The sequence below is a fragment of the Sylvia atricapilla genome, chromosome 5 (assembly GCF_009819655.1).
Source record: "Sylvia atricapilla isolate bSylAtr1 chromosome 5, bSylAtr1.pri, whole genome shotgun sequence".
Lineage (NCBI taxonomy): Eukaryota > Metazoa > Chordata > Aves > Passeriformes > Sylviidae > Sylvia > Sylvia atricapilla.
The window spans coordinates 56,402,211-56,428,098 of record NC_089144.1 but is presented as its reverse complement, the minus strand read 5'-3'; the positions used below and the strand labels follow the sequence as shown (position 1 = coordinate 56,428,098).

Below are 25,888 nucleotides of genomic sequence, written 5' to 3'. Positions count from 1 at the left end.
TCTGTCAAGTAAGTTTTAAAAGACATAAAACTTTTTTTTTTTTCTTTTATTGCTACCATCCAGAAAATAATTCTCAGAAATATATGTACGGTGCAAATTATTGAAAACCAATAATGAAAGGAAAAATGGAGAAATATTTACACTGCAGGGTCATGCCATTGTTGCACTAAACCCCTGAGCTTACATGCAAAAGTTTGGAGGCTTTTTAATCAAAAAACCCTAAAATTTTCATCTGTAACAAGATGAAAACCACTAATTTTATAGCTGAAGTAGTTCTGTTTCGGGGGGATAGGAGAAGAATAAGTGCAGTTTGAGAAATTCTGTTTAAAAAGTAAACTGCTTTTCACTGATTTTCCATTAACATCACCTGAATATGATAACCCCAAGCCTGTAATATAATACAGCAATTTTTTTCTAAATCTTTGTTTACACAACAAAACTCTGTATTATAATTTCACAAAGTAAGAAATGCCCTGTAGAAGCTTTATTTTTCCCACATTATACATAAAAAAAAATCCTCTATTTGTTTCATGTGTGTGAGCAGAGTGGTTTGGCCACAAGCTTTATTAAAGGTTCCCTGCTTCCTGCCATGCCCAAGAAAATGGGAACAGGTGGATATAAACACCTGTAAGATGTGTAAAACCTGACAAGATAAGCAAAAGCAGGGTCCCCATGTGCTACACTCACACCTCACTCTGTGCCCTCAGTGTTTAATTAACTGCAAAGCACAAGAAAGATGGGTGGATACTTTGTGCAGGGATCTTTATTCTGCTAAACAACTGCAGTTGTGGATGTTTAATCTTCCGACAGCAGTGTGAAAATTTCTTCTCCTAACCTCATGTAATGGCAGAGAAAAAAATATCTTAGTATTTCGTATGCATATTTCTCAGTCTGTGTCATTGTCCACACAGTTTTGCTCTGGATCCCAAACTGAGAACACTGTTAGAAGCACCACTTGCCAATGTTTGATGCTTCAAATATTCAGCTTCATACTCATAACAGAATTATGGCCAGCAGTCAGGACAGTGCCACAAAAAGCCAGCTTGTATTTTAGAACAGAGAAAACCTACATCTTTCCAAATTTCAGAGAAAGTTCAAATTCAGTTTAGCCAAGGTATTGGGAGCACACAGAAGGCACCAGAAACACAACTCAGCTCAACAGAAAACATGAAACAGGACCCGTTTCACCACTTACTCCTTCAGCCAAGCATCTTCTGGCATCAAATGGAGGACAGCCAGTGATTCTCCTTTCCCAGATAAATTCTCCTCTCTCATTTACTCTACAGGAGTGACTGTCACAGCCGTCCTGAAGGGATGCGTTTGCCTGGAAAGATCGAAGGGCTGTTAGCTTTACACAGAAATAACAGGGGACAGGAAGTTTTCAGGATATTATTTTGCTGATTAAAATACATCAATTAAAGTACCATGGTGGTGACATTTATAAAACATGGAAATCTTTAGTAGACAGCATTGTTTGTCAACAAAGTCTTTGTCGTCTGTTTAATTCCATGGCCATACTGATCACAGCTCTGCCCAGACTGCCCAAACCTGATCTTTTTCAGCTCTTAACAGGGAAGAAATTTCCATTAACTTAGGAAAAAAACTTCTCCTAGTGAGAGATTTGGGCGTCTGGCCTAGGATCTGTCTTTTAAAGAGACATATAGACAATTATTTACATTCTGGATGAGTTGGAAACTTCTTTATAAAATATAAATAAAACCACACCCTCATCCCCATACCAAATCATTTAGGTTGGAACAAACCCTTAAGAAGTCTAGCCATTAACCTCCCACTGCCAACCAAGTCCACCACAAAACCACATCTCTTAAGAGCCTTCCACACATTTTTAAAATCTCTCCAGGGCTGCTGATTCAATCACTGCCCTGGGCAGCCTGTGCTAAAGCTGGACAATTTTTCCAGTGAAAAAAAAATAAAATAATATCCAATCTAAACCTCCCCTAGTACAACTCGAGGCTGTTTGCTCATGTCCTGTCCCTTGTTCCCTGGGAGCAGAGCCCGACCCCCCCGGCTGTCCCCTCCTGTCAGGGAGTTGTGCAGAGCCAGAAGGTTCCTTCCCCCTGAGCCTCCTTTTCTCCAGGCTGAGCCCCCACAGCTCCCTCAGCCCCTCCTGGTGCTCCAGCCCCTTCCCCAGCTTTGTGGCTCTTCCTGTACTGTCTCCATCTCAGACTTCTCACAGTAATGGAATAAAAGAAAATTTTTTCTTGTGACAGAGGATGGGGTTTATCCAGAAAAATATCCATTCCATGATATATTTAAGAACATATCATGCTTTAAGGCCAGGTTGGATGTAGCACTGAGGAACCTGCTCCATTGGAAGGTGTCCCTGCCCATTGGGACAAGATGATTTTTGAGATCCCTTCCAACACAATCCATTCTATGATTCTGTCCTGGAGACATTTCTCAAAATTTACATTTTTCAACTTAACTATTTCATATTCAAAATGAGGGGTTTCATTTCCTCTAAATACCTGTTTGAGGTCATATTCCAGTTAAAGTTCCTTGATAACATTCCTGAATCTAGAATACCCCTCTAGAATTTTACACTGTGGTATGAAGTATCCTATTTTTTTCATTTACAAACAAATTGGCTTCCTTAATCAATTATTCTGAGGTACAAAAAACACTGGTAATACCATGCTACCTAACCAAAAAGGAAGAAAAAGGCCCTTCCCTGGGGTTCAACAGAAGTTGATAATACATTTACATTTACTCACAAATAAAAGAAAGAGTGCTTAAAACTTACCTGAAGATATTGAACCCTTCCATCCCTCAGCCTGATGCTACATGAAGTTGGCACACATTTTCCACAGCAAGAACCAGGGATTTCCTGCCTTCTGTAGTTCTAGAAGGTGAAGGACATTTTTCTGGGTTAATTTTGTTTTAAGTATGCATTCTATATTTATTTTAAGAAGGTGTTTTTTCAAAAAAATAAGATTCAGTGGACAAAATGATAGCCAGCAAAATACTTCTCAATAAAACCAATGAATTCTACATGGTGAGGCATGGAAAAGTAGTTGGAAGTGCTGAAACTGGAGAGAAAAGGGCAAAATATCCAGTAAGCATTGGACAGGAGAAAGGCAGAACAAGGCTAAACTGGAAAATTTGGAGTAAGGAAAGAAAAAGAAAATGGCTTGATAACACAAGAGAGTAAAACAGCATCAGAGAAGGTACAATATAATAAAAGGGAAAAGGAGAGAAAGAAAGAAAAGGGGAGTAATGGAGTCCCACAAACAGCATTGAAGGGAAAAACAGTGGCATTTAAAAGAACATGGGAGAATGAGCAGCACTAGGTGGAGAGGCAGCAAGGTACAAAGTGGATAATGGAAAGGAAAAAACCAAACCAAGCAGAAAGGAACTGAGCTAACACATGAAGTGTCCCACAGTAACGTCCCCAGCTGCTCCAGATAACCAACAGCTGCTTATGATGAGATGAACATTTTTAAGAAAACACTTTCTGGTTCAGTAAAGGCATGCATGTTATCCATATGTCTTTTACAGAAAGAGTATTTGGGGAGGATGGGTTACTATTAAATCATTGGGGGAAAACATAGTTCATTGTTATTTAGGTGAACTTTCCCTACTGGCAAAAATATAAGCACCTAAAGCAGATCATAAAGTGACCAAAAAAATTACCCTCCTGAGCAGAATATGCTGAAGTTGGCTGCACTTCAATTGCCAGTGCTTTTCCTCATACAACTTCAGCATCCAGGAGAAAGCAGGTGCTCCTGAGAGAATTGGTACTCTCAACCCATTTGTACTCTTAAATTTTATCCATTAGCAAGGAATTGCTTTTAATCTGGGTATGCTATGAAGTCAAAGACTTTGAGACAGGAAAGATCCTGAAGTGTGTGAATCCCACTGGCCTTAGGGGGATGAGGACATTCTGTATCTTATTTGATTTTTTTTTCCCCCTCAAGCTCCACAAATTCATTACAATGGCTAGGAAGGGATATATACTCCTAGACCTGCAACTTCCCATGGGTAGCTCCACATCTACCAAACATAAGTTCACAGTCCTTAATAAGCCCAACTAGAAATGGCCCTTTCTTCAGGGTTTTCTGTCTAGTCTGTACTTTTGGGTCACATGGGGAAAAAGAGCTGTTTGGGAAATGTGTGGGTGGTGAAAGAAGCAGGAGAGGAATGTTTCCTTTTTTTTTTTTTTTTATCATGCATTCAATTGATTCCTCTACCTTTAATTTCTACAGCTGGCTCCTTGCATTGAGCAGCGAGAAAGGATGTTTGTGTATCTTTGTGTGGGAACATACCCATGCACACATGTCTCTGGCCACAAATTCAGTCTGGTGTATCTGGGTATTTTTCATGGATCTGCCAGGTTATATTTTGTGGAAGTAATATTTTGAGAAAGATGCTCAGCACTGAGCTTGGCCATTTATTTTCCCTTCAGACGCCTATGTCTATAACCAAACCTTACAGGAGGGATCATATTAGGCTTTAGAACCACAGAAGGTATTCCAGATTGTCCTTTTTGTCACAGACTATATATCCAAATACACCACCAAATAGAAGGGGTCAAAGCCAGTTTGATGGCCCAGTGGACAATGGAACACTTCTGAATTATCTGAGCTGCATTCTCCACATGAAACTGGCTGGCCTTGGGTTGTCCTAACCACTGACCTGTCCCTGGACGCATCATCCGAAAATCACATCATCATTTTTCTATTCATAACAGGCCAACTGGGGGCACTGTTGACAATTCTTCAAGAAAAAGGGTTGCAGGAAATAATCTGAGCCTGCAGTCTTGCTCTATTTTTTTTACTAGTAGAGATTACTCTCTACAGATAATTAAATACATTTCCAGTTCTTTCCAGTTCTACTTCAGGATGGGAGATTGGACTCATCAAAGACACTGCCCCTCTCTGTTGCAGGGACCCTATCAGTGTATGCCTCTCCTGGACGTCAGCCAGGAATCCCACATGGTCATGGTTAGAGATGTGGGGAGATCAAACCAGCCTATGCAACTCACTTAGGTCTCCTGCTCGAGGTATTGGTTCCTAAGAGAGAGAGCTACACAACTTAGCAGACCTAATCCAGCAATCCTGTCACACTGTTTGTGGAGTAAAAATGGGAGCTATATCCCTTTGGCTTTCTCAGCCAACATCCTTCCTTGCAGGTGATGGCACCAAAGTAGCAGCAATCACTTCAAAAACCAGTGGGAAGTGATGGTGACAATCACTTCAAATCACCAAAGGCATGGGCTGGGAAGCAAACAAATGCTACTGAGCCCAGCTTTTAGACAATTTGGAGGAGCCATAAGAAAGGTCTAAAGCATGGAGATCTGGCTGAGCTGCCAGATAACACTGTAGGAAAGAGGACTCAGCAGTTCCTGTTACAAATTATTTGCTAAACCTTATGTTGCCCTAAGGGTAAGTAATCTAAAAAAACAATAAAATGTGCCTGTGAAGCTGAGTACCATGTAAAGTTATCTTTGCTACGCTGAGGATTTAGATCAGATTTGGTGTGTATCATCCAATTCCTGGAAAGAGCACAGAGCCAAGACTTCTCAGAAGAACCTGAAGAAAGTCCAAAGGCCCCAGGGTTGTACCAGATGTAAAACGGTGTGTGTAGAGAAGAACACGACTCTCTTCAGACACATTCCCAAGCAGACCCCCAGAGTGCTCCCACTCACCGCTGGGCAGGCCTGGCAGTTCAGTTTGGTGCACCTCAGAGTGTATTTCCGAGGCGCTGTCTGGAAGCAGTCACACGTCGTGCATGGATCCACCATCAGGCGCCTCCCGTGCTGAAACGTCAGAACCAGTCTGTCAGTTAGTCACCACCTCACCAGCAAAATTCAGATAAACAAGGGACACCAGGTTAAATATCCTTCATTAAATATTGAACTGTAATTCTTTGCCAGAGATACAAGAAACCCATGCTGCTAAGTTTCCAGAGACCCCAACATTTTTCATCTCTACTTCCAGAACAATCAGCATGGCATGAGGCTGTTTTTCAAGAAAGCCCTTTAGAAATCTTTAATCTGAGAAATGGCACTGACATTTCTTTGTTGCTTACAAAGAAATCTAGCAAGCAAGAAAGGGATTCTTGAAAGTCATGAGGAAGATTTTTTTTTATTCTGAGTATGTGGTTGCCAAGAGTTCATTTTTTGAGTGTAATGAATTGATTTGCTAACAAATTTTTATTCTAGAGCCATCACAACCCACAGATTATGGGCAGAAATCACTTGTTATAGTTTCTGTAACAACACTGCTTGGAATCTCTGAAGGCCTAAAAGCTTAAAATAATGGAAAAACAAATTTAAAAAAAAGAAAACCAGAATTACTGATTGAAGAACTCTACTTGTCTATAGTTATAAGCAAATCAGGCTGAGCACAATTCAAATTCCCTGAGCTCTTTCCTGAGCACTTTGTTTTCTGGATCCCATCACCTTTTCAAAGCAAGCAAAAAGGACATTTAAAGTGCAGAGCAAAAATGCCAAACTATTAAGAAACAAAAATATGTGGAGTCAGTAATTGGTTACTCTGCACTGAAAGGAATTCTAAAGACAAAAATCTTTCTTCCTCCCAAGTGCAAAGCCCTTCATTTCAGCCCCAAGATAACAAACCACAAAGGTTGAAGGGGCAAAGCGGGAGCAGCCTTCTCATGATTTTCACAAACTTCTAAAAGCTAATAAATAAGGTAATTAAATAAGGCAAATAAATAAGGTAAATAGACAATTTTGCTAGATTATGAAAGGTTTAAATTGTACTTCAGATATAAATGGAAAGCCACCATTGATTTCACTTGGTACTGTGCATTTCCTATGATTCCTTTTTGAAGTATTAAATGCTCATGGAGCAAAAACAAGAAGCTGGCCACAGTAACAGTGTAAAAGTAATGCATTTATGGGTAGTTTAGAGCCAATACTCTGAAGGACAAATATTATGACCACGGAATTTTCACTACATTCTTATTCAGTGCCCCAGGACAACAGAAGTCCTCAGGCCTCTATAACCAGTAACAGTAATGACTCTCTCCTGAGGTTCAGCAAAAGGATCCTCCACATAAAATATGATGAAAGGAAATACCAAGGGGGAGATCCCTGTCTTTTAAGAGCTCAGCTTGAGACCTGAGCACTGGATTCCTCAGCTTTCCAGGTTTAACCTTTTGTAGTGGTTATCATTAATCTAGAGGTTTAAAAAACCTCAATAGAGGCAGCATAGGAATACACTCAAAATTTTGCTGCTGAAGAGGAAGGGTGTTCTGGTTTTGGCTGGGGTACAGATAATTTCCTTCCCAGTGGCTGGAATGGGGCTGTGGTTTGGATTTGTATTGAGGACAGGGTTGATAATACAGAGATGTTTTTGTTGCTGAGCAGGGATTCCACAGAGCCAAGGCCTTTTCTGCTTTTCCTACTGCCAAGTTGCTGAGGAGACTGGGAGTACACGGGAGGCTGGGAGGAGACACAGCCACGACAGGTGACCCCAAGTGATCAAAGGGACATTCCAGACTTTATGGCATCGTGATCAGAATATACAGTGGAGAGAAGAAGGAGGAAGGGGGGATGCTTGGAGTTACGGCAGTTGTCTTCCCTAGTCACCATTCTACTAGTCTGGGAAGGCTGAACATCTGCCCAACCACAGCAAGCAGTGAATGAATTCCTTGTTTTGTTTTGCTTGCACAGCATCTTTATCCATACATTTTCATTGTCGTTATCCCAACACAGAAGTTTTCTCACTTTTCCCCTTCCCATTTTCTCCTCAATCCTGCTGGTAGGGAGTGAGCAAGTGGCTGCTGACTGGAGTTACACCACAACACCTGGAGAGAAAATATCCTGTGAAACTCCAGGTTTCTTGTTTGATCTCAACACTGTAAAGCGGTCAGACACCAGAGTGAAAGTTTAAGTGCACACCACATGACACAGTTTATCAAAGAATGCCTCTAGGCTTTAAAATCATAAAGAAAGGGTCTACAAAGTCACTGCCAATATCACTGATATCCTCATGGAATCTTCTAATAGTTCTGACAGTCCAATTAAGTACAAAATAGATAAAGTTGAATTAGTCTGACAATCACTGTGAGAGGAAGGAACACAGGGATTACTAGAGATATGCTAAAATGAAATCTTCTCACACTGGTGCCTTAAACTTTTGGGGGAAGGTCTTGCCCCGATCTCAAATTTGCTTAGCATAATAGAACTGAACACAAAAATGGACTGATACAGATTTTTTTTCCCTTTATATAACCCACCTATCGTGTGCTTTCTTGGCTAGCTTGGAATGAAATGCCAACACCTGCTAAGCCAGTAATAACTTGCCACCAAAATAACCTGCATAAAGCTCAAATCTGCTCAGATCACCTTCAAAAATGCTACTCAGTAAAAGCCTAAGAAAACAGATGAGAGATACAGATAATCCTTTTTTGTAATTCAGCCACCTGCTTGGAAGCTTGCAGTTATAACCCACAGCATTGTTAAGAACAGCAGAGTAAATGCAATACACCAAATTACTGGAATATAATATTGGTAATCAGATACATGACAAGAATGTAAAGGGATTAAGCACACAGACAGTTACCAGAAATGCAGTAAAAGACTCAAAACTTGGAACTATTAAGGGAAGGAGTTAGTGTAGAGAAGTTTTCCCTTGATATAAAATGAAACTTGAAGCCTATTCTTAAAGGACCCAACATAAAGGGTTTGAAATACAGGAAGTATAAACTTCGTGGACACCACATCTTCCTTCCTGGTCAGGACTCTGGAACAAGTCACTGAAGCAGAGAATTGTACAAGACAAAGCTGTAGTAACTCCAGGTTGTCTCAAAGTATTTCAGACATGCAGCTAGTTAACTTATAGTAAGTGATTAAATTAAGCTAGTTTAAGAAATTTTAGGATTTTTTTCCCAATATTGCAGAAGCTGAGACATTTTATTTCAAAGATTTCAAAACACAGACAGTTCTCATTTTGCCTTCAATGTGACATTTTGTTTCAAAATTTGTTTATGTTTCACTTTAAATGATTTGTAAATATTTTTAAAGGCTTGAAGAGATAAAAACTATTTGACAAATCAGGTGAACATTTTGTTGGAGAAGAAAAAAATTAGTTGGTCATGGCAGAACAGCACACAACTGGAAAGAGCTTTACAGAACCTCCTACAGCAATACAGAAATTTTATATATATATATATATATATATATATATATATATATATATATATATAAAATATAATCCTACATAAAGAAGGTGGCAAGAGCTGGTAATTACTGCCCTGCTTGACATTCCCTACAAATATTGCCTTTCTAGGATGCCAGCTATTTCTGACAACATACAATAGAGTGAAGAAGTAGAGGGATTAAAGAGAAAGTAGATTATTCCAGAACTTATCATTTTTAAACCAGTGTTCTGACAAGAAAGCTTTTCTTTTCTGAGAAGAAAAACAAGAGTTTTTCCTTGGATTTAATTCTACAGGGAAGTCATCATTACACAGAATTAAGGATGCATGATGACATGGTTTTAGCTCTGAAAAACCGATTTTGGACTATAAAATAATATCCAAACCACAAGAAATAGATGAAGAAAGGTTCTCTCTTCCACACCATTAAAATATAAAGAGATTTGAGAATTTACTTTTAAGTAAATCAAAAAAGGAAGACACTCGTTGACAAAGCAGGAATGAGTAGGTTAAAGTTAGGTTAAATTACTAAAGAGAACCTGTTTCCCTAGGGGGTGGTGAGAATAGTTAGAACTCTTTGACACCAGAGGTGCTGCCAGAATATGGATTTAGGGAAACAATGGACAATTGACAGAGCTCTCCAAAGATAAATTCGGCATAAATGAGATCAGATGCTTAACTTCCATCATTCCCACTATCATGGGCTGGGTTAAACATGTCTTAATCTATCCATTAAATATGCAGTTGAGAAAAAATTTCCTCACAGGGCATATCAGCAGGGATCTTAAAAGGGAAAAGAGGTCAAACATGGAGGAAGCTCAGCTTTCCTGTTCCTGCTAATAGCCAAGGAGGGATACCTCTCCTTCCACACAGGTGGAGGAAGTGTCCATCCTTGCTTTAATCTGCCTTATCCTCTTATAAGCAGAATATGGGAAGGTTTTGCGTCCCCAAAGTGGGCAAGGATCACTTGGGAGGTTAGCCCTCGTAGAGAGTTTCCTGTGTGTTTGGTAGCCTGCAAACCATTACAAAATGCACATTGCCACAGTTTCCAAGCACTCTTTTCAAGCATCCTTCAAGATAAGGAAATGTTGCTGTCCCCATTTGGCAGAAATGCTCATTGTCATATAGGAAGACTCTGACAGTGTCAGGAGCTGGACAGAGACCTGCTGAGACCCCTGGGACTGCTTTTACTCCAATATCTCACTTGCAGAGATTCTATCTGGAAAAAAAGCTGCCCTGTATTCTGTGTATGTATATTCTGAGAAATGTGTGTCTTTCAAAAGCTCCTTCATATATTTAAATATTCATATATTTAAATATCTTGTCATCTCAACAAGTAAAAGGAATTTGTGTCTTACCCCAATAACAGTGCCATTCAAAGGACAACCATTCAAGGGTGCTGAAAAATAAAAGTGTTTCTATTTAGCATTACCATTATAATGACAATTCCAAGATTTAATCAACCACAGTTATGCTTTTTTTGACTCAGTACAGTTCCAGCTTGAAGAAATTTATATCCGATTTCACTGTAAAGAGGCATAACTGAGCCCCCTTATAATATATCTTGAAAGGCAACAATTTGTCAGAGCTAAATTTGATGCTGCATAAAAATATCTCTGGCTGAACTATTTTTGAACAAGTACATGGCAGAACATAAACTTTCCCCTCCAGTTCAAGCCTCACACTCTCAGAAGATGAACTCAGATTTTCTGCAAATTAGAGAGCATACATCCTCTCCTCCTCCCACTGCTCCCTCCTCATGATGTGGTCGCACACACAATTGTCAACTAAACATCACTGTGAGTCTTCCCAGATAGAGGCCAATTACCCAAATGCTTTGATTTAGACTTTTGAGCCAAGACTATGTTAGGAGTCATTGAATTATAAGCTTGGTTTGGAAAGGGCCTTAAAGATCATCCCAGTTCCTACCCCCTGCCATGAGCAGGGGCACCTTCCACTAGCCCAGGTTGCTCAGAGCCCCATCCAACCTGGCCTGGGACACTGCCAGGGGCACCAACAGCTTGTCTGGGCAACCTGTGCCAGGGCCTCACCAACCTCACAGGGAAAATTTTCTTCCGAATATCCAATCTAAATCTCCTCTCTGTCAGTGTGAAGCCATTCCCCCTTGTCCTGTCACTGCAGGCCCTTGTCAAGAATCTTTCTCCACCTTTCCTGTAAGCTCCTTTCAGGTACTGGAAGGCAGAATTCCTCCCTCCTCTTTTGCTCATGGGGCTTTGGCTGCAGCAGCAGGTGGATCTGTACTCAGCGTCTGAATTACACAGGAGCCCTTCAAAGTAGGGCTATGCTTCCAAAACACACACTATCAAAATTGTTGTTGAGAAACAGAAAAATCACCCCATGAAACAATTCATGCTGGAGTGATCTCAGCATGAATTTTGGTTTGCCATCCCCCAAACCTTACCACATCTGCAGGAAGGACAGCAGTCTAGCATTTGGTCACAGCGCAGCTCAGTTCCCTCTGGACAGTCAGGCACATCCATTTGGGAGCAAGAAACATTCTTTTGCTGCACAAAAACCTCATTGTTCACTCGGACACACTCGTTGACAATGCAGCGGTTCCAGGGGGATCGCCACTCCGTGCCGACCTGAGGGGGAGTTGTGGGAGGATTAAACACAAGCAGGAATATTTGTGCCCCTGGATAGAGGGAAGGCCACCCCAGCCAGGTGTTGGCTTGCCAAAAGCACATTTATTGCATCAGGAACAGTGTCACTCAGCAGTTCTCCACAAACCCTTACCATGACAATCAGTTTATAGAGCATGCTGAGTTTGTAGAGATTAAGAATTACAGGAGTATTCTTTAAAAGGGACAGGTCAAATAACGTGTAAAGAAGGAAAAGCACATCTAACTGGAGTTAAATCTGCATTTATTCCCTGCTGACTGGCTGCACTGCACTGCAGCTGAGCAGCCCCTCTTTCTGCTGCAACCCAGCTCTGCTAAACCCAAAGGAGGCTTTAGCAATAGGCTCTAGACCTGAAACACTTGCAAATGTAGAAAAGACAAGGTCTTGTTGACAGTTCTCTTATTATCATCACCCACAGGCCAGACAAAGAGGGAACTTCAAGTGCTATTTATGGGAACAGAGGCCAGGAGGAAGATGCTGCCACAGCTCAGTGCTGGAAGAAGCTGCTCACTGCTTTAGGGTTATATTCCTTCACTGGTTGCACTCTGAATACACTTGAAGAACAGCAAAACTGAAGATCAGATCCCCAACTGCAGTCAGTTCAAACATCTTTGCTCAGAAAGTTAGGAAACGCATTCTTGTAGTGAGTTAAATACTTAATTCTTCACTAATGACAGGAAAGTTACAAGAGAACATAGGAAGGAAGAGACTGCAAGGTGTGACTATTATGCGTTAGAACAAAAAAAAGTCAGTGAGAGACGGTGGGACACAAAAATAGGCCTTCTCAAGGCTTGTTTGATGAAGCAGAACAGAATAGTGATCCACATTAAGAAATCCCCTTGGTAAAACCAGGAGAAAGGCAGGTTGTAAAATGACACTTAACAAGTTGGTGTTTTTTTGGGTTTTTTTTGGTTTTTTGTTTTGTTTTTTTAAATAGCAGCAGATTGCAATACAAATTAGCTGGGATAATTTAAATAGCTGACAGCCAGGGAGGCATTATACCCAATGAACATTTTTTAAAGCTACCATGGCTGAAATTAGTAATTGTACATAAAATACCTGGCCCGGAAAAGGGCCGGGAGGATTCGCATGTAAGAATTGACTGAGTAGGTCACAGGATACCCAAAACATTGTCTCTCAATGCTGCTTGTTGTGTAGAAGAAAAAGCTGGTATCATCTTCATCTACTTCCATGGAAAACAAAATAATTCCAGGGGGCTTTTGCTAGGAGGGAACGTGTCCATCCCACTGGTGCCTCACCTCATGCAAAGGAGGATCTTCATCACCCCGAGGCCAGAAGTGTGGCTCCTCACAGGCAGTTTTCTGACATCTCCCACAGCACTCCCCTTCTGGCACAATGTACTTGTATCCCTGGAGGAGGAAAGAAAAGAAGAGGACTTTCTTATCCAGGAAGAGAAGGCAAACAAGAACATCAATCCCAGTGTTTTCTTTTAGGATGGATGTTTGTTAACAACCTTGTATGAAAAGGAGAGTTTGAAAAAGGACAGATGTAATTATGAGGGGTTTTTTAATAATTAAAAAAATTATTTTGTATATATATAACAGTATTTTACAAAGGCAAATTAAAGGTAAAAATTGGTCTTGTGTCATCTTGGAAGTTAATGAGCACTCACAACTGCTCTTCCCATTCCAGAAAATTCAAGGGTAGAACTCAGTCTGAGCACATTCAGAACCATGAACACATTCATAGAACCATTTAGGTTAAAAAAAAACCTTTAAGACCAAGTTGAACCATTGACCCAGCACTGCCAAGTCCAACACAGCTGAAGCAAACAGTTTACCTGCAAAAGGCATTTGAAGGAAATTCTACAAACTAAGATAACAAAATGAAACTACTATACAACACTAGAGATTATGTACCTTATCAAAGTCTAACAGTTAATAAGCAGCATGAAAATCAAACAGTAGGTCCTCTATTACTGAAGAAAAACCTTATTAATCCAGCAAAACAGGTTTAAAAAAACCCAACACAGAAACAACAGGGATCCAAATTCTCACTTTTAATGCATAATAATCTCCTATAACAAGCAGCCAAATACTGAAACAGTGAAATATCTAAGTGCAAGAAAGCAAAAAGCTTTAATCAAATTAGAAATAAAATATTCTATATGTAAAAGTTAGGCAGTCTCCAAGGGGTACAACATAACTCTGATCTCAGTTCTGAGGTAGAAGAAAAAATGTTCTGTCATACAATATTGTTAAAGTGAAAAAGGCCTGTAAAAATAAGGATAATTCTATTTTGGTCAAACTGAATTACCGAGGGATTCCCAACTGCTCCCTCCCTTCATGAACTGTCCGTGATTTGCAACATCAAGCACATTAGCATATCTTGATAATCAATAGATGTTTGTTTCCTATAACATCATAAAATGTGATGCCAGACCTTGACCCAGCTTTGTGAGAAAAGTTGTGCTGTTGAGCATTTAGTTTTACATTACTTTTATCTGCTAAATACATGTCTGAAGAATCTGAAGTATCAGATGCAACTTTCTACATGGCAAACTCAAGATAAGTAAAAATCCAATAGCTAGTACATGTTATGGAGGTTTTAGGGGTTTTTTTTCTGTGTAGCAAGATGAAAAAAACCTCCAAGCTGTTTTCACAGAAGTCAGATGGCACTGTTAAAAATTATACTCCACAACTTTAACATCTGGCAATGAAATTAATAACCAGGAGCAGCAGAGAGTTTAAATATCATCCTAATAATGATTCATTATTAAAGTATGCATTTGATATCAATAAAACTTTTAATGCCATCGAATCTGAGCTGACAAATAAGTTTAAGGTCAATTCAAGCTGGATGACAGCACTGCTGATGTCCTTGATATGTATATCCACTGAATCAGGAGTAAGCCAAGGAGAAAAATATCTGAGCTATCCATGTAGTCTAGCAGTTACAGTTTTGGTTGCACAGCCTTGATAACCATTAAATGAGCTGAAGAAATGACAAATTACATAAAGAATTTCCACCAAGTCTTATTATGTGTTTTTAACTAGATTTTTTTGATGCTGCAATGTCAAGGAACTGTAGCTCTGCATTAATGAGATTTTATTGGAATAACAAATTATTGATAAACTATTGATGTAAGTTGAAACACAGCCAGATACTTTAGACCTAATGTTTCATAAAAATTGCCACAACAGAGACAAGTCTTTTCAACACACAGAAACTAAAGGGATTTTCTTGCAACAGGTTAAAAACTCCCACATCTACTCTCATGTTTTTTACTACATTTGGCATCAAACTTTCTTACCTTTCTCATCTCAAGCTCTGCACTTGCTTTGTTGTTTTTTTTCCTGATGGATTGGGGTTTTTTGGTTGGTCCTAGAGAATGATGCAGTATTTAAGATCCACAAGGATCATCCTGGCCCTGCACAGGACACCTCAGCAATCCCACCAATGTACCAACACCTCTTGAGCTCTGTCAGGCTTTGAGATGTGACCGTTCCTTGGGGAGCTGTCCCAGTCCCCAACTGTACTCTGGGAGAAGAAGCTTTTCCTAATATTTGTCTTAAATCACATTCCTCTACCAACTCTTTGTACCAATTATCTGTCTATTCCTGTTTGGCCATCTAAATCAATAAAACAAATCAATAAAACTTCCTTTGCAGGCTTCCAGAAGTAAACCACAGGAGTTTATAGGATGTAGCAGATGTCTGAGCACAATAATGGTCCCAGCATGAGGTGTTATTACTGCTACAATAGGCAGAGCTGAAATGGGAACTTCAGAAAGTGAGCTTGAGCTAGAACAGACATCTGCAATTGAACTTCAGCCATCATGAACACTTATCGTGCAAGTGCTGTAAATGACAGACACTTCAGGATGCAGCTTTTCTTCTATCAAAATGTAAAATAAATTTGTCACTGATTTTCTTGGCAGAAGGATTCAGTCCTAAAACAATAACCCTGAAATAAAGTCAATAATGCTCAGACTAATGCTCTTAGATTCTGCTCCCAAGATAATGCATTGCTACAACACTTATTTTTCTAATTTTCTCTGGTTACTCTTTAAACAAGGAGGCTTAAAAAGGATCCTTGCAGGTCCCCACCAGGGCTCTGCTGGTTATTGCATTGGTTTAAGTGTTACTCACCCGAGAGCAGAACGTGTCACATTCTTTGTCTCGACATTCCATCATCTGAAGTCCTGTAATATCATCCCTCACAGTGGTGCAAGAGCATTCCCTGCATCCATCTTCCCAGGTTGTCCCAACAGGATAGACTATGTTGTTGTGCACACACACCTATTAAATGCAATAATTAATACATGAAAGGGGGCCCGCTGCTGGTTCCAAAAGGCTGCATTTCAAGGTGTGAAACCAACCATAAATTCTACAGAATATTTTGAATCCCTTACAAATGCTACAGGTCTTAAAACTGTGGCCAGTCTGTTGAGGAAAGGAAAAATAGGTACAAACAAAGCTACTGTTTTATACAAAATAAATTGGAGAGTTTTATCTGCAGTTGATGGAGTTTCCTGGGATCTCAGTTTCCCTGTAAGTATAATGTGACACAGCATTTTGGGATAATAAACAGTAAGTCCTCTAGAAGGAGCCTTGAAGACAAAACTTATTCCAGCTAAACCATCTGATCTGAAGACATCCCACTCGGAGCTAAAAGCTTTCATCCTCTTATATCTTCAGGCCACCACAGCTACCCCTAAAAATCAGAGTCATCCCTTATATTGAACTTTCTATTAGTAAATCTTACAGCTTGATATTAAAGAGAGAACATAATTTATTTTTTATAGCTAGAGCAAGTAAGTCCCAGAGACATGAAATGAATTATGCAAGGTCATGAACTACTCAGAAATGGACAATAAAAGGTAGATGTCCTGAGCTGCAAGACAATGTAACCCTAGGTTCAGGTTTAATGAAAAAAGTTACATTGCCCTGCAACCTCTCCTCTAAGCAACTTTATCTTAAAGATTAACATAATATAATAACTTAATAAAAGGTTGTCAAAATAAGAAAAATATATCCTAGTGAAGCTTTAGCAGAGTCACAATTAGGCAAAAACATAAAAGTAGTGATATAGTTCTTAAAAGACACACCACCTTCTCAGGCAGAGACAAAGGTAATCTATGAACACAAGGAATTTTAGGTCTAAAGTGTACCAAATATGTCAATAAATTTAGTATGGGATTGGAAGAATATATAGTAACAGTAGCAGTCCCAAAGTATGTATATCTGTTACCTGAAAACAAAAATCACCTTTGAAATTCCTGATGTTTGAGTGACCTTTCAGTTTCACTTTTTTTTTTTTTTTTTTTTTTAATACTATCTCAAAGTTACAAAAAATTGACTGGTTATGTCAAAATAAATTACTGTAATAAAAGAAGCAACATTTTGAAGTAATAATGTGTTTCTTTCTGGCACTTGTAAATTAAAAATGCCCTGGCATCACTTTCCAGCAGTCTCTTTGGGGGTTTATTCATATTTAGCTGGCTGGGCACTTGCTCTATTGCTGCCACTCCATGAGGAAAAGACACTCTCATCCATGGAAAAGACATTTCCCCTCCCTTACCCGGTCTGGGATGCAGGTGGTTGATACACAGCCGCAGTCATTGGTGAGAGACTGGGAGAGATACCCCGGAGGGCAGCTCACAGTGGAGTTCCTGCAGCTGCAGGTACACTCATATTTATCACAGCACTCGGTCTTGACCACAGTCAGCGTCCGATGCGACGGGCAGGAAAGGCTTGGGATGGAGCTGCACATTTCCCTGTTGCAGGCTGGCAGGAAAAGGTGGGCACTGTGTCAAACTCATGGATTTTCAGAGTGCTGCCAGTGAACAGGACAGTTCTCTGGCAGCAAGGCATTAATCACCACCTCAAACCGTTATAAATCTGCTTAAAGACTGAAGAGTAATGCAGATATAAAAGGCTTTGGTTCAGGAACTCAGAAAAGTTCCTGCCCTGCCAAAAAAAATTCTTGTCTCATACACAAACAAGAAGATTTATAAAATAAGCATCAGAGTTAGAGAACACATGTCCAAGAATAAAGTGTTTTTCTTGTCCTTAATTTGAAAGTGTATGCAAAGTGCCAACAGCACACTTCTGCCAAGTCTGGGAAATCATTACACATCCGTTGGCACCAAAATTAAACTTTTCAGAGGGGGGAAAATAATGCCTAAAGGAAGTTGTCAGTATTGCTCAAATGCAGTGTTCCAGTGTCACTCCCTGCTAGGAAAAATGATCTTACCACATGTGTAATTTGGTCTGCATTCTCCAGGGTTGGTCAGGGCAAGCTGCAGGCCAAACTCACAGACAGGGGCAGGAGGCAAATCACAGGAAACCAGGTCACACACTGAGAGGAGAAATTCAGAGAGTGCTTAAAACCACGCCTACTTAGTCCTCAAAAAGGACACACACACACACGCACATCCCCATTAAACTCACACTCAATTGCTGTCTTAAAATGTGATGTACATTAGAGTTCAACAGGTCAGAGTTTGTTTTCAAAATAGCTTAGAGAAGAGTTCAAACTCGGGTTATGGGGATTAAGGTTCTAACGTTATATTTAATGGTCAGATATAGATGATGCAAAAATAAATGCTTGAGAAAAAACAAAACCCATTCTAATGTCATTTAGACAAAAACAAATTGCTCCATTCCCTTCCTCATCTACTACAGAAAGAGGGACAAAGTTGGAAGTGAATAGACTCACATCCTAAGGAGCTGTTTGGTTTTCCACATGGCTGATTGTATAACCATTCAGTGGTATTAAAAATATAGCACTGACTTAAATAATATTTTTTAAAACGGACTGTACATCTTAGAAATACCTGGTAAAAGTACATACCAAGAAGATTACAAGAGTTTACAAGAACCTACCACACTCGTACTCCGGGCAGCACTGGCCAGGGCCCCTGCGCAGGCGAGCGACTTCACACGGACCACACTGGACAGCTGGAGAAAACATCCACAAAACAAGTTTGGATAAGAACTAGGAAGCCAGGAACCAAAACATCAATTCAAGTCCAATCACAGAGTTAAATGAATTTACGTTTGATAGTCGGGCAGGGTCGGACTGTGCAGTTTATCTTCTTGTTATCCAGACACGTGCAGATCTTGCAGGGCTCATTCTCAGGAATCCACGTTTCCATGTGCTGAAGGAAAAAAACGCAACAGAGTGTTAGATGGAAATCCCATGCTCTGGTCACTCGTATGTTGGGATGGGAGAATGGGAGTGGGTGAGAGTGAGTAACATTAACCTGGAAAATTAGAAGATTTATGGAGATTTATCTATGAAGAGTTGGTAGCTCTGTTAACAGTAAAAAACCTAAGGAGACACATAATTCTGCAATGACTGTAGTGTGCCAATTTAGCAAAATATGTAAAGAATGCATGGATGGGATGAGGAATTATTGTTTTAAGCATCAAAAATGTTCAGATATAAATGCAATTGCAGGCTATTGTGAGTAACAGCGGACTAGAACAACTACATACCATGATTGCATGTTCAGTGGTAATAAGGGAAACACCATATTTTGAGAAATACAGAGAAGTGTCTGCTTTCCCTAATTAGTAAGTCTTCAACATAGGGAAATAAATAGTGCATGTTTTTGTATGAAGACTGTTTGGAGTATCATTATTTGACTCTCCAGTGGAATGAAGACTGGAAAAGCACTATATCACTTCTAAAACCAAAATCACTGTTGTGGTGACTACCTGGGGGTAAAGAGCACATTCAGAAACCACCAGTAAAGAGAATAATTTTTTCAATTACTGCTCCTACCCATGAGAGCAGAAATCATTGATATTAAAGCTGCAGTTACTCACACAGAACTATGCAAATTTAACACCCATGTGAATAGAGAGGAAAGAGTGGAAAGATGCATTATCAGACATTTTAATTTGGACAACCAATCTAGGTTCTGGGTGACAACATACAGAGCAGGTCAGGATGTCACAAAAAAAAAGTGCTGTCATCTGGAAAACTCTGGAGCATGGTTCAAAACTAACACACTTGAGCCCTTTAGAGATAGGAAAAAAAAAAAGGACAAATCTAAGCACACTGTATCTGTACTCAGAGATATTTACATGTTTTAAACCACTCTGAGTGAGTGTTGGGACTAAAATCCCATAAACCCAGCACAATCTAGGGTAGAAAAGAACAGAGGAATGAACATCAAAAGAAAAGAAGGAGGTTAAGGAAATCCTGACTCAAGTGCCTGTTATTGCTCACAAAGCTAAGTTTGCAATGATGGAGAGGCAAAACAGCTACATGAGCTGGAAATATTTCATACTTGAATTGGAAAGGACCCACAAGGGTCATCCAGTCCAGCTTCTGGCCCTGCACAGACACCCCAACAATCCTGTGCCTGAGAGCATTGTCCAAACACTCCTGGAGCTCTGACAGCCTTGGGGCCGTGACCATTCCCTGGGGAGCCTGTTCAGTGCCCCAGCACCCTCAGGGGGAAGGACCTTTTCCTGATATCCACCCTAACCCCCCCCGACACAGCTCCAGCCATTCCCTGGGTCCTGTCCCTGGTCACAGGGAGAAGAGTTTGATCCCTGTCTCTTCACTGTCCCTCAGGAGGATTTCAGTGAGCTTTGCAAACACAATACAACATGCTTTAAGTAAAGGACACAGATTTATGATTATATTGTCATTACTCGTAAGTCTGCTGAATGGAGATGTTTATCTTGGTTAATATTCACTTATGCCATCACTCTTCCTCTCTTTCCTATAGACACTCCTCCACATGGAATTGTCATGCCTTGCCAGGTCTGTACAGTCCCAGCTGTGATCTTTATATCCAGTCCCAGCCAAATTCACACTAGGGGAGCTAAATGGGGCTGACCGCCAGCAGATTAGGAGGAACTGAGCTAGAAAATAAAGCACCCAAAGGGAAAACAGATTTACTTTCAAAAGCGTGAACTCCAAGCACTGCCAGAGGTTTCTGTGAATGTAGTTACCTGATGGTGTGTGCCATCCTCACTGACACACTGAGTGCAGATTTCTTCACTAACACAGCTGTCACCAAAAATCACTTTTCTCTCTGGGCAGAAGCAGCCTTCAGTGGGATAATCCTTACAGACACTGACTTTGGTATTATTCTCACAGCTCTTCACACAGGTTGTGTGGCAGTGGTCATATACCAGATGTGGGGCACATTTCATTGCTGAACAAGACAGAGAAGAAAACATCACCTTTATTGAAGAGATTTAAAGAAATGGAAATCAATCTTTCCTAACAAGCTTTCCTTTAGAATTCTTTCAATTTCAGAAAGCCATCACCCACTGAGTGGATCTGGTCCCTTGCAGCACACATCAGCAAACCACATTTTCAGGCCACATCGATTGGAAGCAACCTATGACTCACCCCAACAATGATACAGTGCTTCAGGTGAGTGCTCACTTGTCAAATTTTGTTTCCTACACTGGGCCACAAACAAGAATTTAGAACCTTATGTTTATGGTAACAGTAGATGATTCAGAGAATAGTCAGGATAGACTAAAGCATTGAAGTTTGTTTGTTTGTTTTTTAACTTGATAGACTGCAGTGTTTCCATACAAATAAAGAAAGCTAACAAATAGAATATTTCTGTACTTCAAAACTTAACCTGCTGGATTTCTGCATCTTTTTAACTGAGTTACTAACAGAATTAATCGAATCAAAGTTGAATCAAGGAATGTTGCATAGCCCTGCAAGCCAACAGAAACTTTCTACTGATGTGTTCACAAATCTGAGGATATTGCCTCTAAAAGCAAACACAAAATTAGGGCTACAGCTATTCAGAAAAAAAACACAGCTTCCACACTGTGTATTCCCTTGAGTCTATTTTTTTCTACAGCTTCAATTAGAAAAAGTGTTTCTTATTTCCCAGTCTGTGACTCCTATAAGGTTTAGGTTTTTAAAACTTTCTTTAAGTCCCCTGAGAAAAAACATTTAAAAAAAACCCAAGCTCCCAAACAAACAAACAAGAAAACATTCATTGGCTCAACAGTCTACATACACTCTTCTAGCACCCAATGGAGTCAGAAAAAAAAAAAAAAGGGGGGGTGGGGGTGGGGCTTTAACATTAACCCGTTCCATGTGAAAGCAAATTATTTCATAGAATCATAAAAGGGCTTGGTCTGGAAGAGACTTTAAAGATCATCTTGTTCCACCACCCTGCCATGGGCAGGGACACCATCCACTGTCCCAGGTTGCTCAGAGCCTCATCCAGCCTGGCCTGGAACACTGCCAGGGATGGGGCAGCCACAGCTTCTCTGGGAAACCTGTGCCAGGGCCACACCACCCTCACAGGGAAGAATTCCTTCCTAACATCTGATCTAAAGCTCCTCTCTGTCAGTGTGAAGCCATTGCCCCTTGTCCTGTCACTCCAAGCCTTTGTCAAGAGTCTCCTGCATCTTTCCTGTAGGATCCCTTCAGGCGCTGCAAGGCCACAGTGAGGTCACTGTGAAGCCTTCTCTTTTTCAGGCCAAATATATCTGAATTCCAGAGAGAATATTCATCCAGCCAGGGACAGCAATCAGGAAGGACTTGTAGTCCTTGGAATGTCCCAATATGGTGTGACAAAATCTCAAGTGAAATTCTACAAGAATGACAGGGATTGAGTGCACTGAGTGGAGGGAAAAAAGGCAATCCAGAACTGTACTACTGTTATTAAACATTTAGTGATAGAGTGATTATTAAACTGTAGTATCTATTTAGTCATTAATGTAACTTAGATAAATCAAATGTTAACAATTTAAATTGCTTGCAGTTGCACACAGGCTGGAAGAAGGACAATGACATTACTGTTAGGACATTTAAGACTTTTATGTAATTAGTGCTAAAATGAGGAACTCTTTGTCTATCCTTGTATAGGCCATGTAACCAGAGAGGAATTTGAAAACTGCACAAAGTTATTAAGGCAATGTGCTGACATCCAGCTTTGGACATTACAATTTTTGAAGTCTGGCTGAGGCACTGAATTTGGAAAATGGCTGGCAATGGTCTCCCTCTGCTTTCTAGGACTATACTCCAAACAGACTGTGGTTAGTAATCTGTGATTCTGGAAAGATATTTCAAACGTTAACTGGAGATTCAGGCCAAACTCACACTGACGTTCCTGACTTTCTATCCCATCATTCCTTTAGTCTGAGTTTAAAACACAAAAAAAGCATTTGTTTTACGCACTTGCTTTTGTATCATGCATTTTAAGATGGATCTCAAGTTCTGAAATGAAAAGTATCCAGGGAAAGAAAGCAGAGCAACAAGAAACAACTCAACCAGAGAGGCAGGAGGTGAGAAAACCAGCTGGGATATCAAGACACTCTGTGAGGTGGTAGCTGGGAAAGAAAATGCCTACACACATCCACATCTAAGGCACTTGACTAAACCTGACACACTGAGGGACTATCTGAATGTCTGCAACCATCACTGCAGAAAGGTTAACAGGAGAAGGTGGAGAATAAGGCATCTCAAGAGTTATTTACTTGTCCTTAACGATACCTTGCATTTTTGGTAGATCTTTGGGTATGCCTCCTAATAGGAGGAACTGGGAAAAAAAAAAAATCCAGGAAGAGAAGGCAGAACCATTTGTCTATGAGAATTTAGGAGAGAAGGTATACAAAGCAACAGCTGTCTGAGTTTGGCTCTAGCATGGGTGCCTTTTTTGCTTTGGTTGTGTTCTGGTAATGTGCAGTACTCACACGCTGCTACACAGGACAAACTTTTCACCTCTAAAACACAAGCAAAACCCAGGCAGAAGGAGAACCAGACTTGCAAAGCAAATTACAGCTGGTTCAGTCAGCCTAGCTGGCATGTCCTGGCAAGAAATGACACCACAAAGAGAGGTTATTTCCCAGTTTTTCCCTGCAGCAGAAACTTAAAATCACACTGGTTCTTCCACCACATTCTGAAAAGTCTCAGCTTTGATAATAATGGGAGGATTTTGTGAAACTGTTACAAAGAATAGTCTTATTTTGTATCAGGTACGACAGTGACAGGCTGGGAAGCAGTTCCAAAACACGAGTTTCTCTGTCTACCTCAGACTGTCCAAAGCCTGTATCAAAGCACAAATATCTGCTGCTAAAAGAGTCTGGCAGACTTAGCCCAAACTTGGTGCAACAGAGGTTCAGTGGCTGCAGAACCAGGTACTGTCACATAGCTGTGGGTACCTGTTCACAGTAACTTTATTTCCCTCTAGCCTGTAATTTTACCAGTTAGCAGTCTACCAAGAAAAACTTTTTTCATAACATTCAGCTTTGTAGGTGACCAACCAGTGATGAGAACTGCAACGCCACTTGTACAATAAACTCGATCTGGCCCATTCAAAAAATTAACATTACACTGAGCTGTGCCAAAGCAGGGCAATTTCTACATCAGCTTTATCACAGAGCAGAACTCTTACGGCAAAGCTCCGGCGTTCTCCAGTCCACACAGACGCCGTACTCCCTGCAGATGTGAGCGTAGGAAGTGATCATCTCACACGCCTCCTCCTCGTAGCAGCTGCTCTCCATGCAGGCCTCGTAGAAGATGTTGGGGGTGATGACGCCGTGGCACTGGGCAAAGAGGTCGGAGAGCAGGAGGTGGCAGTGGCCGGGCGCTCTCTCGGAGCACCTGTCCTCCCTGCGGCTGTCGCAGACCTTGCCCGGCTCTGCCACTGTCCAGTCCTGGATGAACACGCTGCTGTCAGCAGTGACAGAGCCATTGCGCAGCACAAAGTCATTGGCGTGGTTCTGGTCACACAGCCCTGGCAGGGTGAGTAAAGGGAAAAGAAACATCTCTGAATAATCAGTGCTAAAATAAACCCAGGGGAAAAAAAAAAATAACAACAACAACAACAACAAACCAGGGATGGAACAGATGACACTGGTTGAGGCAGCTCAAGGAATTGATGATATTCCTTAATAGCTGTTGTCAATAAAGGTATAAATACCCTGGGTATTGTTTCTCATTTCTTCACTAAAGGAGGTACAAGTTATGCCACAGACATACAATCTCTGTATAGTTTACACCACTGAGAATACCACAGAATTAACTCACCCAGGCACCAGTTACTCTCCAAATTTTACACCTTCACTGCAAGCACTGGTCATATTTCTCAGAGAAATGAATTTGTAAGAATCTAAAATAAAACCCTCATCCAGAAAAAAAGCACAAATCTCCTTAGAAAGATAGCTTGAAGCAAGAAAAACCAGAAAGCTGTCTTAGCTGTTCTTTCTAAAGTATTATTGGGCATCAGTTGAGCTGTCACATTGGAGGTGAGAGTAGAAAAAATTACACAGATCCTCAATATTCCTCAAAAAGTGTGGGACAAGTTCACTCAGAGTTTACAGATTTGGAGATTCACAAATAGCAAAAAAAAACAAATAGAAGTTCAAGCCCAAGTAGGAAGCTGTTAAAAGTACTAACTTTCAAACTTACCACAAAGCCCTTTTGTTCCTGAAGAAAAGCTCTTCGAATTAAGCCTAAGAATAAATTCATTGTTTCTTGGAGTAAATGTGAGATTGTGTCCCAGAAGAGAGAACTTGATTTCATGCATTATTTCTCCATAGGCAGTGATTTCAAACAAACTGCTGGAATAGGGGATAGGAACCCTTCTACCATTAATAGTCACCTGTTTAAGAAAAAAGGTGAGGTCATCACATCAGTTCTAGCAAGCAGTTACAAATCAACCCAATTTTACAGTCAAAGCATATTTTGACTTGACAAATATCTGAAGATCTAACTGAATCTGGACAGAAACAATTTTGCCAGCTGAAGGTTTCTATTGAGTCTAAAAACATGTAGAAGTACTTGACCTTCATCCTGTGAATTTCACGAACAACCCTTCCAGCATTTTCCTACATAAGTGCACTTTTTGAGCACCACATGTTTATTACAGACTAAGAGCCTCATGCTGTGAGGTTCAAATGATGCCTTAGTGGAAGTCAAGGCTATCCAGCACTGTGCAGAACTTGATGCAGGTGTTTTGGTCCCCTCTATTTTGCTACATGATTCAGACGAGATCATTTTAACAAGCTGGTCAACTCCTGCATGTCTGAACAGCCAGAGGATGAAAAATGGGTTGAGTTTGAATATTCTCAACCTATAAAACAGATGTAATGCATTCTAAGCTGCCTCTTCTTCTAATGCTGAGGTC

At 40.4% G+C, this 25,888-nt stretch overlaps 1 protein-coding gene across 1 annotated transcript in view; it reads right to left on the bottom strand.

Annotated features, from left to right (window-relative positions):
• VWF (von Willebrand factor) overlaps positions 1-25,888 on the bottom strand; it is a 119,057-nt gene that overhangs the window by 4,661 nt on the left and 88,508 nt on the right. The window contains exons 36-49 of the mRNA XM_066319577.1: positions 25,171-25,363; positions 24,155-24,496; positions 20,730-20,935; positions 18,814-18,916; positions 18,642-18,716; positions 18,010-18,114; positions 17,335-17,540; positions 15,903-16,052; positions 13,050-13,160; positions 11,570-11,753; positions 10,506-10,546; positions 5,669-5,779; positions 2,765-2,863; positions 1,196-1,324 (exon numbers count right to left, since the gene is read on the bottom strand). Of these exons, the coding sequence (XP_066175674.1) occupies positions 1,196-1,324; positions 2,765-2,863; positions 5,669-5,779; positions 10,506-10,546; positions 11,570-11,753; positions 13,050-13,160; positions 15,903-16,052; positions 17,335-17,540; positions 18,010-18,114; positions 18,642-18,716; positions 18,814-18,916; positions 20,730-20,935; positions 24,155-24,496; positions 25,171-25,363 (2,055 nt within the window). The remainder of the gene's footprint in view (positions 1-1,195; positions 1,325-2,764; positions 2,864-5,668; positions 5,780-10,505; positions 10,547-11,569; positions 11,754-13,049; positions 13,161-15,902; positions 16,053-17,334; positions 17,541-18,009; positions 18,115-18,641; positions 18,717-18,813; positions 18,917-20,729; positions 20,936-24,154; positions 24,497-25,170; positions 25,364-25,888) is intronic.